Raw genomic sequence first — 16,928 nt, forward strand, 5'->3', positions numbered from 1 at the left:
GACATTTATTTCTTGAAATTCCAGTGGAACAACAGAGCTTCTCGCTGACTTGCTGCAATGGCACCTGCCTTGGGAAGGGAGCAGACAGGGCCACTGCTGTGCACGGCCAGCCACGGATGCTCTCGGCTGACCTGTGAAACAGGCGCAGGGGCCCAAGCACTCCACGTAAACGGTTACTGGCTTTTCTCTAGTACGAGCACACACAACAGCCCCTCACCTGAGTCCAAACGGATGGAGGAGTGTGCATAAAGCACAGGGGTATTTGTCAGGCTGGGACTTGAGCTAGCTCACTTGAAATACAAAGGCCACAAGGTAACTGGGTTGTCTGGAGGCCTCATTTCATGTTTCTCCAAACAGGTTAACACTGGAGCTGGCCTCTGAGCCCAAGGAGAGAGCAGACGGACAGTGGGCCTCGAGGTTTGGAGCCCACCACTGCTTGCTGAGGGAAAACCAACAAAAGAGCCGGCATGGTTCTGGTGAGGAAGAAACAACAAAAGCTTGTGTTTGTACTTTTTTTGAAGAAAGTAAGGCAAGTCAATGGGCAGCCACATTGGTTCAGAAGAAGCATGGAGGCTGTGCACAAGGGTGTTTTACACACTCCCAGTCCTCCTACACTTTTTTCAAACCTTGCCTGCAAAGAGGACCCCTAAACCCATCAATCTTGGGATGTACAGACCCCCTTCTCCCTCAGCCCTTCAGCTGCCATCACTCGCAGCTGCCAACACCCTTCCCCATCCCCGGAAAGCAGAAGCAGCCATCTCTACAAACCCCTCTTGGCCACTGGGAAGAGTCAGGCCAGAGAGTGGTGGGTTGCACACCATGCCCTCCCCGTCCAGAGCCTCAAGTGCCATTGCCTCAGCCCAGACATCCTCTGCAGGGCAGCAGGAGCTTAAGGAGATGGCAACAAGAGATTTGGGCTGCTTACACACTTCAAACAGCCAATTCCTCTTCCCTTGGCACATGTAGTGGGTGTGGGACAACATGGGCTGAGCACAGGTCCTAGAGCACTTGTGGCAGTGCAAGGGACTGTGTGCTGTGGGTGGTAATGCTGAGGCTGGAGAAACTGGGGAAGCATGTGCATGGCACATGCTTCCCAAGCACTGGCTGGGAGGAGATTCTAATATCTAAAATTTCATGAGTAAAAAATCCAAGGCAGAGTAGTATTAATCACGGGCACAGGGACAGACTGCTGAGGAACAGCCAATACTGCAGGTCTGGGAAGGACCTTCTCACCCCTGAAGAGTTACTTCTCAGAGTAATCACTGGTCTCCCAGTCATTGCTCCAAACAGCAGAAAAGTATTTCCTCTCCATCTGCTGAATCAAACCTATGAGTACTGCACACATAAATGTAATTTTTCTGAGCTCAGACCTGGTAGTTTCTAGCTCATGGAAAAGCTTCCTGTGGGGCTTACAGCTCTGTAACACTGAGCTGCAGCTTTGGCCAGCTCTAACCCATATGCTGTGGCTACCTTGAATGAGGCCAAATGTGCTATGGGGAAGGTGTTCTCCATCCCTGAAGCTGTTCTTGCACAGCCTGCCTTTCCCTTGTACTGCCTTCCTGCCAGCCCCCACAACACCTCCTAGGTTCTGCTTGGTACTTCTGCAATTAAGGTATCTAAAGACATATTTCTTTCCTCAACCACTGCTATGCCAGCAGGCCATATTTCTGATATTTCTAACATTTCCTAAACCTGTCAAGGCTTCCTGCCCCTGGATAAATATTTTTGCCCTGGTCTGACTTGCAGAGCTGTTGGTCTGGCCTTCCAGCTCCCGTTATTCAAGTAACCCCCAGGAATACTGCAGCTTCTCAGTGCTGAATCTCCCCCAAAGTGCTGTCTGTCTGAAGTGTGAGTACACGTGCAGATGTGCGTTTGTGTGCATGTGTGAATGCGCCTGGGTGTTCGCAACGGCTGTAGGAACTAAGTGTAGAAATGGGGTGCGGCATTGTACAGATGTCCTATGCATCCTACGCACTGTTGGGGAAGAAAGCCAGGGCGGATACTGTGGGTGCGACGGGAGGTGTGCTCACCATATGACCTCACAGGAAGAGACTGTTTCACTTGCAGTCCTTTCTGCAGGACAGGCTGACGGTGTCAGCAGTCATGCCTGCGGGCTCCACCATGGCTGCATTCTGCTATGGGGGTAGTAAAGGGCAGTAATCCCTTGCAAGGAAACTGAGGACATTTTTTTACATTCCCTTTCAGTTCTAGGCTGTAAGATCAGCTCCCCAGTGGGATCACTACAGCCAGCTTTACCTGTCTGTGGAGTTGGTATTGTCACTGAAGCTCTCCTTAGAGTCAATGACGAGAGACTGGCACTTACAGGGTGTAGCTCATGTTAGCTATTTTAGACACCTACGTCAGGACGACAACTGAGACGTAAAGATAATTATTTCTTTTCATGGATAGATAGTGAGATTGGAAGATCCCATTCAAGTGGAGTTGTCCACCCTGCGGATGGTGCCTTTGCTGGGTGAATCAAACCCTGCCCTGCTCAGACTGCGATAGGGATGGTGAAACCTGAGGGCACAGGAGTGAGCATCCTAGAGGCCAGTCAGTGCTGGGGACGCTGATGGGTGGCAGCCCAACACCCAAGAGCTCCTTTGCACACACTTCTTTCCAGTTTATCATCCTTGCTTGCTGGTGTCCTGATTATAAAGAGAGAGTGCGAACATGCACTTAACCCCCTAAGTCCCAGGAGGGGTATCCTGACTGTCCTTCCAGACAGCCCAGAACTCCCTGCAGAGTTAATGATGCAAAATGAGGACCATGACTGCTACAGAGAGGGGTCTTCCAGACGCTTTAGAATGGCTTGCCATCTCTCTCCTCTTTCTCATGTTTTGACATGACAAGCTTCGATGTCTTTGTATGTTGCACAAGATAGACGCCAGGCATCCTGACTCTAGCATAACTGATGCAGACTCAACCTTCCTACATCAGGCCATACTGTGAAAACAAATTTTAGGTACATTGAAATTCTCTCAGGCTTCATTCTGCAGACCTTTTACAGGTCAGAGGCCTTTAACATGGTTTCAGGATTGAGTCCAACCAGTTTCAAAGGATGATAAATGTGGAGTGTTTCTCTCATTGGGCCATCAAGTGGAGACAGGGAGGAATGCTCTGTCTTCGTCAGCTGGCTCATTTACCTGTGCAAATCTGTTTGTTCCATACAAAGTCACCCCAATTCTTTCATTACAGGTTTTTGTAACATCTTTTTTCCACATAAGGCTGCTGTCTCTTAAATTCTATTTCTTTCCAGTTAAGAACCAATTTCCATGGGTTTTTCATGTACAGACAATGAAAATTAGATCACACAACAGCACACACGGTGGAGATACTATTGTGATCAGATAAGAGGTATGGATAGCACAGGCAGATAATCACAATGGGGAAGGACACAAACCACTGGAAACGGATGGCAATACTATTAATGCCTCACAAGGGAGGAGGGTTCTGTTGTATTTTGAAGGCTCAGAAGAATCAAGGTGTTACTTGCCCCTAAAATCCCATTTCCCCTCCCCAGGAATGGGAATACATACTTGACTTCCCACCTCTGAACAGCTCAAGCACCAAGAGCAAAAACCCTATTTAATCCCCAAAAAAAGCTTCTGCACCATGTGAGCAAGGAAGCAAATGGTGCCAGTTGCTGGGTGAAGCAGAGATGGTGCAGTGCCAGGCATGTTCAGAAAGGGAATTTGTTGGACAGACCGGTCACCCAACACCTCCTGTTTTCAGAAGGAGGGAGCAGAACTACACAAAGGGTTCACTGGGGAGCAGCATATAGCCCCGCTGCACCAAAACTTGTACAGCTTTTGCTTGTTGACCTTCTTCAAAGGCCGTGTGACCTCCCTGCTCCCAGCTGTGCACCACCCCAGCACGGCGCAGAGCCCTCCAGCTGCCCTGCGCACTGCTGGCTAAACCTGCTTTTCCCTGGGGAGCAGCAGGGCAGGACTGTCCCGAAGCACAGTGGGAATTTTCAGCAGAGGTGCATGTGGGTAAACATTAGATGAAGCACAGTAAATGTTCCTCTGAACCCATATTAAGATTCTGTGACTTAGACAACCAGAAAAAGCAGAGCAGAGATTGAGTGACGACAGCCTAGTTTGATGTGATGTGTGTAAAAATTGGGGAAACACAAAGATACCAAATAAAGAACAACTCCTATGTGAGTCCCAGGCATTTGTCATCCTTTACATTGATAAATATTTTTCATATAGGTTAGGCTTTAAAGGCTGAAAAAACAGGCCTGACAGGGATTTCAGGAAGTCATTTTGTCCCCGCTGTGCCCCAAGCAAGGCCAAATGTGATTTTTCATGGGTTTGTGTAACCTGCTCTTAGAGACCTCCAGTGATACAGACTCCCAGGCAACTCCCTACGCCCACACTTGACTGTTACAGAGCTGGGAAGAGCTGGAGTTGTCCTTGTGGCAGCTGACGTGTGTTGCTGTGTGGCACTGGTAGTCCCACAGGCGCTGCAAGCAGTCGACTCCGCAATAGCATTTTATGTGCTTGAAACCTGCTTTCTTAGGGCAGATAGCCCCAGTCTCTTAACATTTGCCCACAGGCCATGTTTGCCACATCTCCCGTCATTCTTGCTGCTCTCTTCTGGGCTTTTTCCAAGCCACGGATGTAAGCCACATCTTTCCTGAAGTGTAGAGCCCAAACAAGATAAAATATTCCAGCTAAGGCTTTATAATTTCCTTGTAAAGTTGGAGGCTTACTTCATGCCTTGCAGACAACATTTCTATTTATACAACAGAAAATGCTGTCTGTTTTTGTACTAGCACAACACTGCTGGCTCACACTGTTTTAGATCCTCCAGAGCCTCTACGTCTTGGTCTGTAAACTGCTTGTCTTAGTCACTTAATTATTTCTGATGAAACCTCCAATCTTAAGTGCATCTTTACTGAACAGCATCCTGCTCTTCCAGCGTGTGCCCTCAGCTGCAGGATGATTGTGAATTCTGAGCCTTTTCTGTGCAGCACACCATGTTCTCTCCCAGCTTCAGTTAAAGTTAATGTTTGAATAAGTACTCTCAATGTCAACATGCCATTCATTACTGGAAATACTGACTAGAACAAAGCCTCGGGCAGATCCCTGCAGGATTTCCTTCAGTGCAAACTTCTCTTTGACAAGGGACCATTGATTACCATGCTTTGAGTATGATCTGCCAAACAATTTTGCGCCATCTCATTGCAATTTAACTATGGCCCCCTTTCCCTTTAGTTTGCTTTCCCTCCAGCCAGCTTTCAAACTGCCTTTGCTGCTTTTAAGACCTGTCTTCCTGTAAATGAGCTGCCTTTCCTGGATGCAGGGCTCTGCTCTCAGCCCTGCCCGGAGGCTGCGTAGATGTTTAGCCACAATCCTAACACAGGAGAGGGCACGCACCCTGTCCAACCACTGCTCAGCGATGATGGGGGTGCTAAAACTGCCATGAACCTGCCAAGAAAGCCTGCTCTGGCTAGCACCCACTTTCAGAGGAGCAATGCTTTCCCCTGCAGCCCCAGAGCCAGGGGGATGCTTTGTTGTGCTCTTACACAAGCCAGGGCTCAGCCCCAGCCCTGAGCTTGGTGAATGCCCCCCACCCTGATCGGCAATGTGCCGCCCACTGGCTGGTTGGGCATGCAGGACAGCTGGAGGGCTGCAAGAGAAGGACATACCACTCAGAGGATGTCCAAATACAACATTTAAAAGAACAGACAGTGAACCCAGTGCCTGGAGCTTCCACATATGCTTAGCATATGGCTGAGATAAGTGATTGTCTTCTGCCTCATGCATGAGAGCCGTATGATGGAAGGGACAACCAAAGGGAGGATGCATGATAGCAATGCCTACGGGATGTGTTACATGCGTAAAAAGAGCAAGAGCAGGGGTTTGTGGGCTTCAGGCTACAGAAGACCTGGCAGAGCGCTGTTCAACCAAAAATGCAGTGCTGCATTTGCTACCTGACATCAGCCCTGAAGGAAGAACCGCAGTGTAGCACTCTGGCAATTAGCTGAGTTTAGTGGCAGGCCAAGCCTGGGTACTTCTGGACTCTGGAAAGGGTGGGAGGATCAGAGAGAGCTCCTGCAGCAGTACGCAGCTAGTGGAGGCTCAGCAGCTGCACCCTGGGGTGGAGGCGGCTGCACAGGGTCCCCAGGGTGCATGGGGTGCATGGGCAAGGCACAGCTAGAAGGAACCACTAGCAGGGCTCCAGCTGAGGAGAGCTGAGGATACTCCTAGATGCTCTGTGTCGTGGAGAGGAGCCCTTCCTTCCTTCTGCTCACCGTCTGGCTACTCTTCCCCCCAGATCACTACCTATGAAAGAGCACTAGCATCTCCCACTCTGTCCACTGAGCAGCTCTGTGCTTCTCCTAGCTATTATTAGTTTCTCCTCTCAAATTTCTGCATGCTTGAGTAGAAGTAGACAGCCTCTTGCCTCTACTTCAGCTCCACTGCCTCGCTCTGCCTCAGTGGGAAGAAGAAACACAAAGCAAATAATACAGAAAAGCTTCAATAGGAGGGAAATTCTAAGTCATTTAAAATAAGAGGGGAAAAAATCCATAAAAAAGTATCCACAGCAGCCAGAGGGACCTGCTGTAAACTAGAAGATTAACCGGTCACATTTATCGTCTCTGAAATCAATTGTCCTCTCGGCAAGCACAGCTCAGACCATGGTTGAGATATAGAAATCCCTTCCTGGAGTAAAAAATTTCAAGGGAAAAAAAAAAAACCCCAAAGACTACATAAAGTACAAGCCGCTACAACAAAGCTGAAGTTGTACAGTCCCTTTAGAGAACTTGGTGCTTCAGCACCTGGAGAAGACACCCTTGATCTGGCGCAGTGATTCTGATCCAGGTCCAGATTCTGCACCTGGAAGCGGAAGGAAACTCCACAGAGCACTTCAGAGGAGCCTGGGAGGGACCCTACCTTTGATCGATGACAGACAGCAACCACAGGGCCTTTCCAGGACAACTGCATGTTTCTTCCTGTTGAATAGGAAGCTTTGTAGATCCCAATAACAGGAGACATGAGACATACGTAGGGACACGCCTAAACTGCTCTGAAGTCAGAGCCTCTTTCCACTTTGGGACTGAAAACTGAAGTCTTCTCTGACGGAAGACTCCAAATGGAGAAGAAAAACTCATTTTTCAGCATAGCCCAGTGTAACGAGGTCCCTGGAAACCCTTACAGTCCAAATAAGTGTCCCAGGGTTTTGCTGCATGTCAGAGGGTCCACTCCTCTGGTGCAGCTCTCCACCTGCTCTATGCAGCAGGAGGTCCTGGGAGTAGCCAGTGTACTGCCTGAGGTCCCCCAAGTGAAACAACTCTTGTGAACAGTGCCTTGCTGTTTTCCAAGTTTCCTTAAACTCACCTTCCAGTGCAGCTATGTTAATGTACAATTCTAATAAAGTACTTTACTCACAACATTTAGTTTCAGCAAACCAGTTACAGATGCTTGTGAAAGGCAGAAGCGGAAAAAAAAAAAAAAAAAGAAACCCACAATTAAACCACTTAGACTAAAAATAACCAGAAAGTTTTTTCAGATTCCCTTATCACCCTGAAATGCTGTCTTCTCCTGGAAGGGTGCTACACAGACCTTCCTTCTCTGAGCACACCTTATGCCTTGTTGCATCTGTTAAGGAGTGCCCTCCATGAGAAAGTCTGCATCGTAATGTACACTCATGTGACAGCTCTGGCAAGCTCCTTGGAAGCTCTTTGGTTTGGGGAAGGCTCCTTCCCAAGCCCTTTGAAGGGGGTTCAGACAGATTTAATCTTTCACACTGAATCTCACAGTACTTACTGCTTGTCCAGGATATAATTTGGCCATTTGTCTTCATTTAAATAAGGACTGCTTCACTTCCTTGGAAATTCCTTCCTCGGATGGGTGGGAACGACTCTGTTTGACTGACTGGTTAACACTTTGCTGCCTTGAGGAGTTCCCTTTTCTTCCCCCTAGTGACTCACTGGCACATTTAACTATGAAATGTATCTTACACAGAATCTTGTATTTTGTAATATTCTGTATGTTAACAAGTGTACTTGTTGCACACATCTATATGGGATTAATGCATGTAGAACATCGCTGGCATTTGGCTGAGACCAGACACGAAAGTAGCTGGGCGGGTAATCCCTAACATCTTTCTCTCCTAGGAGACTCAACAACCAGATTCAGCTAGGTTGCATGGACCGATCCCAGAGTTATGCTATGTTACTTCCCAAACTATGCTATATTCCAAAAGACCCTACACTTCATCAACCCCGCTGAAGCTGGACCTCTCTCCAGCAAGAATTTATCAGTATGGCTTGTCAGGATGTGCAGTGTCCTAGCACGAGGAGTGCTCGTGCCCTTCCTGGACGCACTGTTGCCATCAGCATCCAAAGCAGGATTCCCTGACCCCTCAGTCTCTGCTGCATGTGTGGGGCATGAGAAAAAGCCTCACTTCATATCATCTCAGCTGTGGAATCAGAGGGGAAAGACCACAGGAAAGCAATGTGCACAGGTTCTACAGTATTTCCTGGTGGGTTAGCAATATCCCTTCTCTTTCAGCTGAGACCAGATGTACATTCTAGCAATGGCTGTCAGCCCTACAGCGGTTTTACAGCAAGTCAGCCTGCAGTCAGCCAGTGAGTCACTGCGTGAAAGCGGCTGAACACCCAGACTTCCCCGTGGTAGAAAAAAAAAATTGAGATAATTTGTGAAGAGTGTGGAGGAGGTCTCAAAACACCTTCATCCATCTCAGTAAAGAGATGACTCGTCCCTGGGAGATCTGAGAAAGGTTTATGACCTTACAAACCCAGAGTTTACATCAACTGCTGCTGGTGGGTAATGATGAGCAGAAGACCTTTAACTACAGGGACCAGACTGAAGGCGAACCAGCTAGCTTCCACTGCCCTCTGAGTTTCCATGCTGTGCACTGAACAGTGGTATCTCTGAAACGCTCCAGCATACTTTCATCATCTGGTGATAGCTATGATAAAAAGAGAGCAACCAAGGAGTACATCTACACAAATAAGACCTTGATGGAAAAGACACCTAGCTCCTGCTGCTGAAACAATGGTGCTATGGAGGCAAAGCAGGAAGGAGGCCCAGGAAACCATGTGACAGAGATGTGTGCTGGCACCATGTCCCATGACAAACACTGCCAGGGTTTATCTTGATACCCCCAGCAGCAGCTGCACCAGTGACAGGACAAATATGCAGTTACAAGTCAGCAGGTGCAGGCAGCGAACTGTCTGGTCTGAGAGACTTGCGATAGACGTTACCCACACCGATGCAGCTCTACCATAGGAAAGATGGGGACTGCAGTTTTCCAGCATATTGTCACTGACTTATCATATGGCTTAAAGCCAAAGAATACTTCCTGCGTGTCAAGGTGCAACCCCTCTGTTAGACAGCAAGCCTTGCATGCCAAGTGTGACGTTATGGTGACTGCACGGCTCAGTGGGTCCAACTTTGCAACACAGTCATTGAAGAAAGTGCGTATCCAACATGAGAGTGGACAATCTGCCTAAGGACAGTCCTGCACTACCAGTTTGGCAGGCAGAAAGGTCAGGGCCAATCCATCAGAGTAAATCAAAACAGTGTCCAGAGAGATGCTCATGCCAGGGCTGGATGAGGCTTCATCACACACTTTGACAGAAAGGCCTGGAGGTTGCTTTCAGCTTCTGCTTTGTCCGAGGCCTAGATGACACCACAGGTGACACTTCTTTGGTACATAATGCACTTCAAGGAAGCATAGGAGTCTGGGATCTGAATCTGATAGTGCCAGATAGCCTAACTGAAGCAAAATACTCCCAAGCAATATCATCAAACTGATGAAGTAGCAAAAAGCAGTATCTACACAACTAGAAGACCTTCTGGCAGCATATCCTAAGTGAGCAGGCTGAGAGAAACTGAGCTTGCCAGGAACACCAGCTAAGTTGGAGGAGTGGCCCTGTACACGCTGCAGGAGAATGCTGGTGTCTCACAAAAGGATACAGGCCTCATGGAAGATGTGGGAGGCATAGAAATGCATTATCCTTGGGTCCAGCACAAGAAACAAGAGCAGTCTAAATTCAAAGCCAGTTGGCCTTAGGATGACTCTGTTGAGGAGTTTCTCATCTAAACAGAACTTGAATAAGTGCTCCCTAAAGCAAGGACCAGAACACAGAAATCCCACTTCTACCCTCTCTTTTATTCTTTCTTACTCTGAAAACCATATTTCTTCCTGCGTAGGAATCCCACTGCAGTACCTGAGAGCACAACCATAGGTGGTTTGGGCATTTTCCCAAAAAGGACTGGTTGGAAATTACCTGTGGAAATCTCCAGCCCAGCTCCTCACTCCGAGCAGGATCACTGCTAACAACAGATCAGGCCAGCCACAGCTTTGTCTAGCCAGGCTCTGGGATCTCCCAAGGATGGAGATTCACCACCTCCCTGGTCAGCCTGTGCTAGGGCTATCCTGCCTTCCTAGAGAAAATAATTTTCCTGATTTCTGACCTGCACCTACCAAGCAGGACGTGGCTATTGGCCCTTCTTATATTGCCTGTAACTTCTGTGAGGAAAGTAAAAAGCTGCCTGACATTATGGAGAAACTGAGTCCAGGCCACCTACCTTCCTGGGGTAGGGTTCCTGTGACAAGAGCTTTTATCACATAAAAACCAAGCTCTGCCTTTTACTGGTTTTATATGACCTCAGCCTAGTGTAGGTGAGTAAGGGTCCATCTCCATGATGGCTCGGGACTGAGTTTAGTCACCCCCTCACCCACCTCTGAATTGCAGTGGGGACAGAGTATCTAACTGCTACTGATCTCCCTGGCCATGCAAGGGATGCTGCCCATGAGCCAGAGCAGACTATGCTTGAAGACAGTGTTTAATGGTAATGTGCCTTCTGGAGGGTCCTATGAGAAGTCAGTGCGTAACACTCAGGTAAACAATGACTTGGGCACATTCTAGGGCAAAGACCACAGAAATAAAACCCATCAGCACCTGAATGGACTGTGAGGCATGTTGTGACAGCCCATGGCTCTCCTTGCACTGGCAGTGAGTCAGAAAGAGGAACGCCAGTGCTCATTCCTGATGGCTTTGACTGCTGTGAACAAGGTGAACTCCTGCTGTCCTTTTCTCCCCTGTCATTCTGTCATTCTTTCTGCTAAAGAAATCTCGTTTTGCTGGTCACAAGTCTCTGTTTTGCAACACTGTTCTGAGGTCAAGACACGAAAAGCAGGTAGACAGAGAGTCTTAGGTAAGCCAGAGGTGGTTCAAGTTTGACAGGTCTCAAGCAGCTGATAAGATCTTGAGTCAAGTCTGCTTCTCCATGAGCACGACAGCGAATAAAACACACAAATATAGACTGAAAATTCTGTCTCTGATGTCCCATTACATGTGTTTTTCTTCCCTTCCGTGGGCAAGCTGAATCTGACTGGACCAACTTTTCAATTAGCTAATTCTGTTTTCCCCTAACAGTGCTGTAGTGATACCCGACATTCTATCAAGCTACTTTACACATATGTACATAGGTAAACATAAATATCTCCAGCTAAAGGGAAAGGAAATAAGGACGTGGTAAAAATTATATCCTTATCGGTGTTTTATATTCTAAAACATTTATGGCAGGGGTGTTTCTACTTTACATTCTCTGTCTTTTGTAAAAGCTTCCAATGTCTTCTAATGGTCAGAATTAAGACGACAGAGGACCAGAAGATTAAATCTTCTTATAATTATTTTCTTTCATATGCTGGCAGGGTCATATTAGTGCCTTTGACTCTAGGCCTACTTTGTAAAAAAAATCAACTTGAGAGACAATTTCCTGCAACAGATGTGTACTGCTATGGTGACATGCTTACTGGAGCCCCCACACCCACTTACCGTTCGTGAAGGTGTTTACATAGTACCTTCGGCCCTGGGGAGACACATAGCTCTGCCAGCCGGGGGGAAGATGGCCGTTCAAGGTATCTTCTCCTGTCTGAGGAGTTGCCTTTCTGGGTTTCTGCTGAGAAAAGAAAAAAAAAACCCAACCTATTAAGTCAATATCTATGTAATGTAAAGTCTAACCAGACACACCTCTGGAAAGGGACCATGTGGTGGCATTCCAGACACTGCAATACACCCAAAGACTTTCAGTACATCTCTCCCCGCATCTGTCCTAGCTTCATGCAGAACCTGAAGCAACCTGCCCTTGGAACACTGGCTACACAGAACATCCTTTGGGAGAGAAATTAAACCCCTCTGTATTTGATGTCCCATGAGCACCTCGACCTGTCCAAGAAAATGACTCTCATTAAGCACTAAAATGCAAAGCATAAAATAATCAAGTGTCTGAGAAAGAAAGGCATGCATCTGGCACTCATTTACTTTCATGAGGATATACTGGTGGGTCAAAGCACTGGTCACGGAGGTGCTGCCTCAGTTTAATTTGCAGGGGAAACACCACCTTCAGACATCTGCACGAAGAAACACTGCAGAGCCATGTTGCCTGTAGGAGTAGTGCGCTGAAGTAAATTTATCAGTATGCTGATTATATCCTAATAATGCATGTAATTAGCAACGCATACATTACTGATCTAGATGTAATCTGGATCCATATAATCCAGATTCAGGATCATTAGGACCCAGATTACTAGGAGTGATCCAGATCATCAGGAACAGCTGGAAATGAGCATCATGCCGTCAGCTGCTCCCCAGGCACACACAGAACTGCTGCCAGGGTTCCAGTGCCACCTCAGCTGTGCATCTCTTCACCAACCCAGTTGCAAGCCTCAGTGCAGTTTTAGGGTTCAAGGAAAAGAAAGAGGTGAAGCTGAAGTGCAAGGAATTGTCTGCACTACATTGCATCAGCTGGACTATTTCCATACCCTGGTAGCTTGGGTGGTTCCTTCGTAGCCTGGGATTTAGAGCACCTGCTTGATGTGAGACTGGCAAAGAGGGCTTCATCCCAGAGGAGGCATGAACCCCGCCTGGCCCCTTCAGCCGGAACACTGACTAAGGCAAAGGTAGCGAGGTAAGATGCATGGCCAAAGAGTGCCAGCTGCAGCCCTGCAGGGCTGCAGCTCTGCACTCAACAGCCTCCTCCTGGCTCACACCCAGAGTGCCCCACTTTGCCTTTCCACGCTCCCTAAGGCAAACGAGGCATGCAATGTACTCATTTCTTGTTTGTTTGTTTGCATTACTTTCAAAGGCAGAAATACAAAAGAACAAGGAAAAATGTGTGAAATTGAATTATTTGTCCCAGGGAAGCTAATCTCTATCCAGGAAATGCCTTCTGACACGGTGGAGACAGGTCTGAAGTGACTGTATACGATTCACAAGCAGCCACATCCAGGGGACAGGCAGAGTTTCAGCATCTGGCTGCATATAATGTTCAAACATTGACAGACATATGAACAGAAAGAAACCTGCGCTGCGTCCTTTTCCTACACATTCAGTCTCTGAGTGAAATTCCAACTCTATTCCAACCCAGAATAAAAGGGACGTTTAATGATTTTGGAGCCAAAAGTCCATTTTTTTGTTTCTTTTCAGTTTCAGAAAACGCTGATTACAATGGCTCTCAGGAGGCACTGAACTTGAGAACAATCTTGTGTTCATGCCTCCTCAAGCGTACTTGCACAGGCAGGTCATAGGCTGCACAGCAGCCATAGGGACCCCAGGCCAGGGTGAGATGGATGCTGTCCACTGCTGCAGCGCAGATGGAACCCGTGCTGGTCCAGGTTTTAGCTCCTCTCCTTGAGCAAAGATACAGCCTGGGAGACTCAGCTGGCCCAACAGGGATTTAACAAGTTAGCTCGGGATATACTAAGGGACTCTACCAGGTTTATGACTCGAACCCCATGCTCTGCATGTCTGTGGCTAGCAGGGTGGTATGCAGAATTGATCAGCAGGATTAATCTCTGCCATCTATTCCTATCCCCTGTTTCTGCTCTCTAAGGTTTAATCAAATCAATTTACAATTCCGCTCACCCTGCTGCACATGTGAGAAAGCAGAAGCTTTCACAGTTTATATTACTATTTGATTTTTTTTTTTTTGCTGATCTCAGCTTAGGATGCAAGTGAAAACTTCTCTTACACATTAGCCTGCCTGAAGCCACGTGTTCTCATCATTTTCAGTGTTATACTATTGCCTAGAAGTGCACTAAATGAAATTCTTGTCTCAGTGGAGCTAGCACAGCCATGCCTGTTCTGTGATCACAGGGGCGGGACCCCCCCATACATGCCACTCAAACACCTCTCTGCTTCATAGAGCTTTCTGTGAAAGCTCTGAATCCTACTAATGAAAGCATTAAACCTCATGACTATGACAGAAAAGTTAAGCTATCCTGGTTTTACCTCTGGGTTGTCTGAGTTTGTTTCCAACATGATATGGGTGTTTATGGAAGTGCCCGTTTCACCATGCAATGCTACTGCTAACATGGCTCTAACAACCACGTACTTATTTCCAATTCTTTACAGCCACGTACCGGCACCACCAGAAACTTGCTCACGCAGCTGTGACACCTGCAGTATGGCCCTAAAATCCAGCATCACCCTTTTGTTTGGTTTTAGTCTCACTTAGGACTGAAAACTCACTGCAGGCTTCCCAGGCGTGGCGTCCCTGGAAGCGTGGCATTGCTTCTGCAGGTGATGCAGACCAGTGGACGGGTACACGGCACTGACACATACTTTTATCACATGGACCCTACAAACGCTCTTCTGTGCAAGCTTCCTTTTGGTCCTGTTCAGCTCTTGTGACCTGCCATACAGGAGAGCTTCTCCATCTCGCCTCTCTCCTGGACAACCCTCCCTACCATTTCACTGAATGTAATGAAACACTGGGAAGGAAAAAGAACTCTTAGAAAGAGTTTGTCTGACCAGTGCAGTCACTCCAGTAACTGCAGTAGCAGCTAAGAAGGCTGGTTGATGTCTGTCTCCAGGACTAGCTCCTGAGGGGCTGCCCTTGCACATCACCCATACACAGGCCTTGTCCAAAACACGGGTAGGTCTGGTGAGAAAGCCAGGGCTAAAAGGCATTCAAACGTTCGGGATTGAGTAACGTATGCAGAGAAGATCAGATCAGAGGGGAAAGCATTACAGCCCCAACTGTTTTTTGAACCATGAAACCAGTCTCTCGCACAGCACATTCCAAGGGATAGCACAGAGTGCTGGGACAAATCCTGGGACAGCATCTAAACTCTCCATCGCAGGGTTAATGGCCCCCATTACTGTTTGCAAAAGCACACTGAAGGAAAACGAAATTCTGAAGCATAGGAGCACACCAGCTCATGAAGAATTTGGCAGCAGGTTGGGTCCCCTAGCTTCACTGCACAGATCTCTGGCCTTGACAATAAAAGGTTACACCACACTATCTTTGCTGTGCATGCTCACCCCATAAAGAGGAATTTGGGATAATCCAACTCTGGGTTCTGTTCCAGAATCTAGAATCATAGCATCATTTAGGTTGGAAAGGGCCTTTAAGATCACTGAGTCCAACCATTCAAGAAGGTATAGAATTTCACACATTTTTACTGCATGCTGATCATTTCTGTCCTTGACACCCTCTGGAACTGAAGTCCTACCCATTCCCACTACCTCTTTTTCTTAATATGGCCCTGTAGTGATACCATATACCAAGTAGGTCAAGAATAGGTTCAGCTCACTTTAGGGGACCGTGGTATTACTTCATTTCACATGGTCTGCACCAGTACCCTGCAAGGACAGATAGTGCCGGTTTGCTTAAGGGAAGCTCTGCAATTGCCCCAACATGCTTTGAGTCACTTTTTCAGTGTTTCTTCAGGTCTCCCTGGTGGACTGCAGGAAAAGCAGAGGTCTTTTACAGACAGGTGCCATGGTTGTACTCTTAAACCAAGGCTATGCCAAGAGACGGATGTGGACAGCATAGAGTGGACACCAGCAAATTGTATAAAAACCAATGTTTTAGCTAAAGTCCTGCCAAAATGCACATCACTTCAAGAGATCACACAAGCATTACGTTTTGCACTTGATACTTCTATTTTTGAGTTACTAATATTTCTACTTTGCTTCTGATTTTGTCAATAAGGAAGTACTGTGAGCACAGTAATCCCGATCATCAATGATGGCCAAGAGGACTGAATATAAGGGAAACCCCAGCACTTTCAAATGCAGAAGTTCTTGTAAACAACGGGGCAATGGTTTGCTTGGATCTGCATGGAGTGTGGATGTGTGGGTTGTTGTGTTTTAGAGAGGAATGATCCTAAACAGCAGCCCACTCATGGGCAGGACTTTACCCTCCCATGGGGCTGCAGACGAAGATCTTCTGGATGCTGGGACCACTTCTGTGTTAGAACCCCTAACTGGTCCCAGTGCAATCCCCTCCCACACACACTTGAACTCCCAATCCTGTGGCAACTCTGCTCTGAAATGATTGTTTATGGGGGAAAGAGGAACTGAAAATGGCATAAGGGAGGACCTGAAGAAGAAATGAAACTTGGCTTCATCCTCTACTGCTCACCCTCCTACGACCACTGAAGCAGAGATTCCAGGAGGCTCTGGGATAGATGGTGGGGGCAGTAGCATATGGGGCTGGGCTCTATAATGCATCACAGATTAAGTACCTTGTAGTTTTGGTACACTCAGCAGCTCATCCTTTCAGAAATGAGAGTGCTACGGAGGCCATGGTGGCAGCACGTCATCCCTTCTCTGCCAAAACAGGAGATCTGAGTAACAGGAGAGACTCCCACTCTGTTTTTCTCGGCAGACACAACCCTGTCCTAGCCAGACCCTCTTCAGTCCCTTCTAGCATCAGCACAGTTAAACTGGAGTCATGTTTGCACATCCATATGGGAGCATTTCGGGCTAACCTGGCATGTACTGATAGGCAATCCTGCCGCCAGTCCACCGATACAAGACAGACGGGGGCCAGGAGACAGCACGGAGATGGAGGTGACCGGCAGATGGGGTCGAAGAGCCCAGCTCCACCGCTGGCACAGCATGGCCAGGGCGGCTTCAAGCCTCCGCA

The 16,928-nt window shown here is 47.6% G+C and overlaps 1 protein-coding gene across 2 annotated transcripts in view; it reads right to left on the bottom strand.

Annotated features, from left to right (window-relative positions):
- The window catches only part of GAS7 (growth arrest specific 7), a 102,401-nt gene that overhangs the window by 49,779 nt on the left and 35,694 nt on the right, over nucleotides 1-16,928 (bottom strand). Inside the window, exon 2 of one of the 2 annotated variants that reach the window (XM_075110892.1) lies at nucleotides 11,828-11,948. In XM_075110892.1, the coding sequence (XP_074966993.1) occupies nucleotides 11,828-11,948 (121 nt within the window). Of the gene's footprint in view, nucleotides 1-11,827; nucleotides 11,952-16,928 lie in introns of both variants that reach the window. The other variant, XM_075110891.1, reaches the window with a different exon arrangement.

Source organism: Phalacrocorax aristotelis, chromosome 16 (genome assembly GCF_949628215.1).
Source record: "Phalacrocorax aristotelis chromosome 16, bGulAri2.1, whole genome shotgun sequence".
Taxonomy (NCBI): Eukaryota; Metazoa; Chordata; class Aves; order Suliformes; family Phalacrocoracidae; genus Phalacrocorax; species Phalacrocorax aristotelis.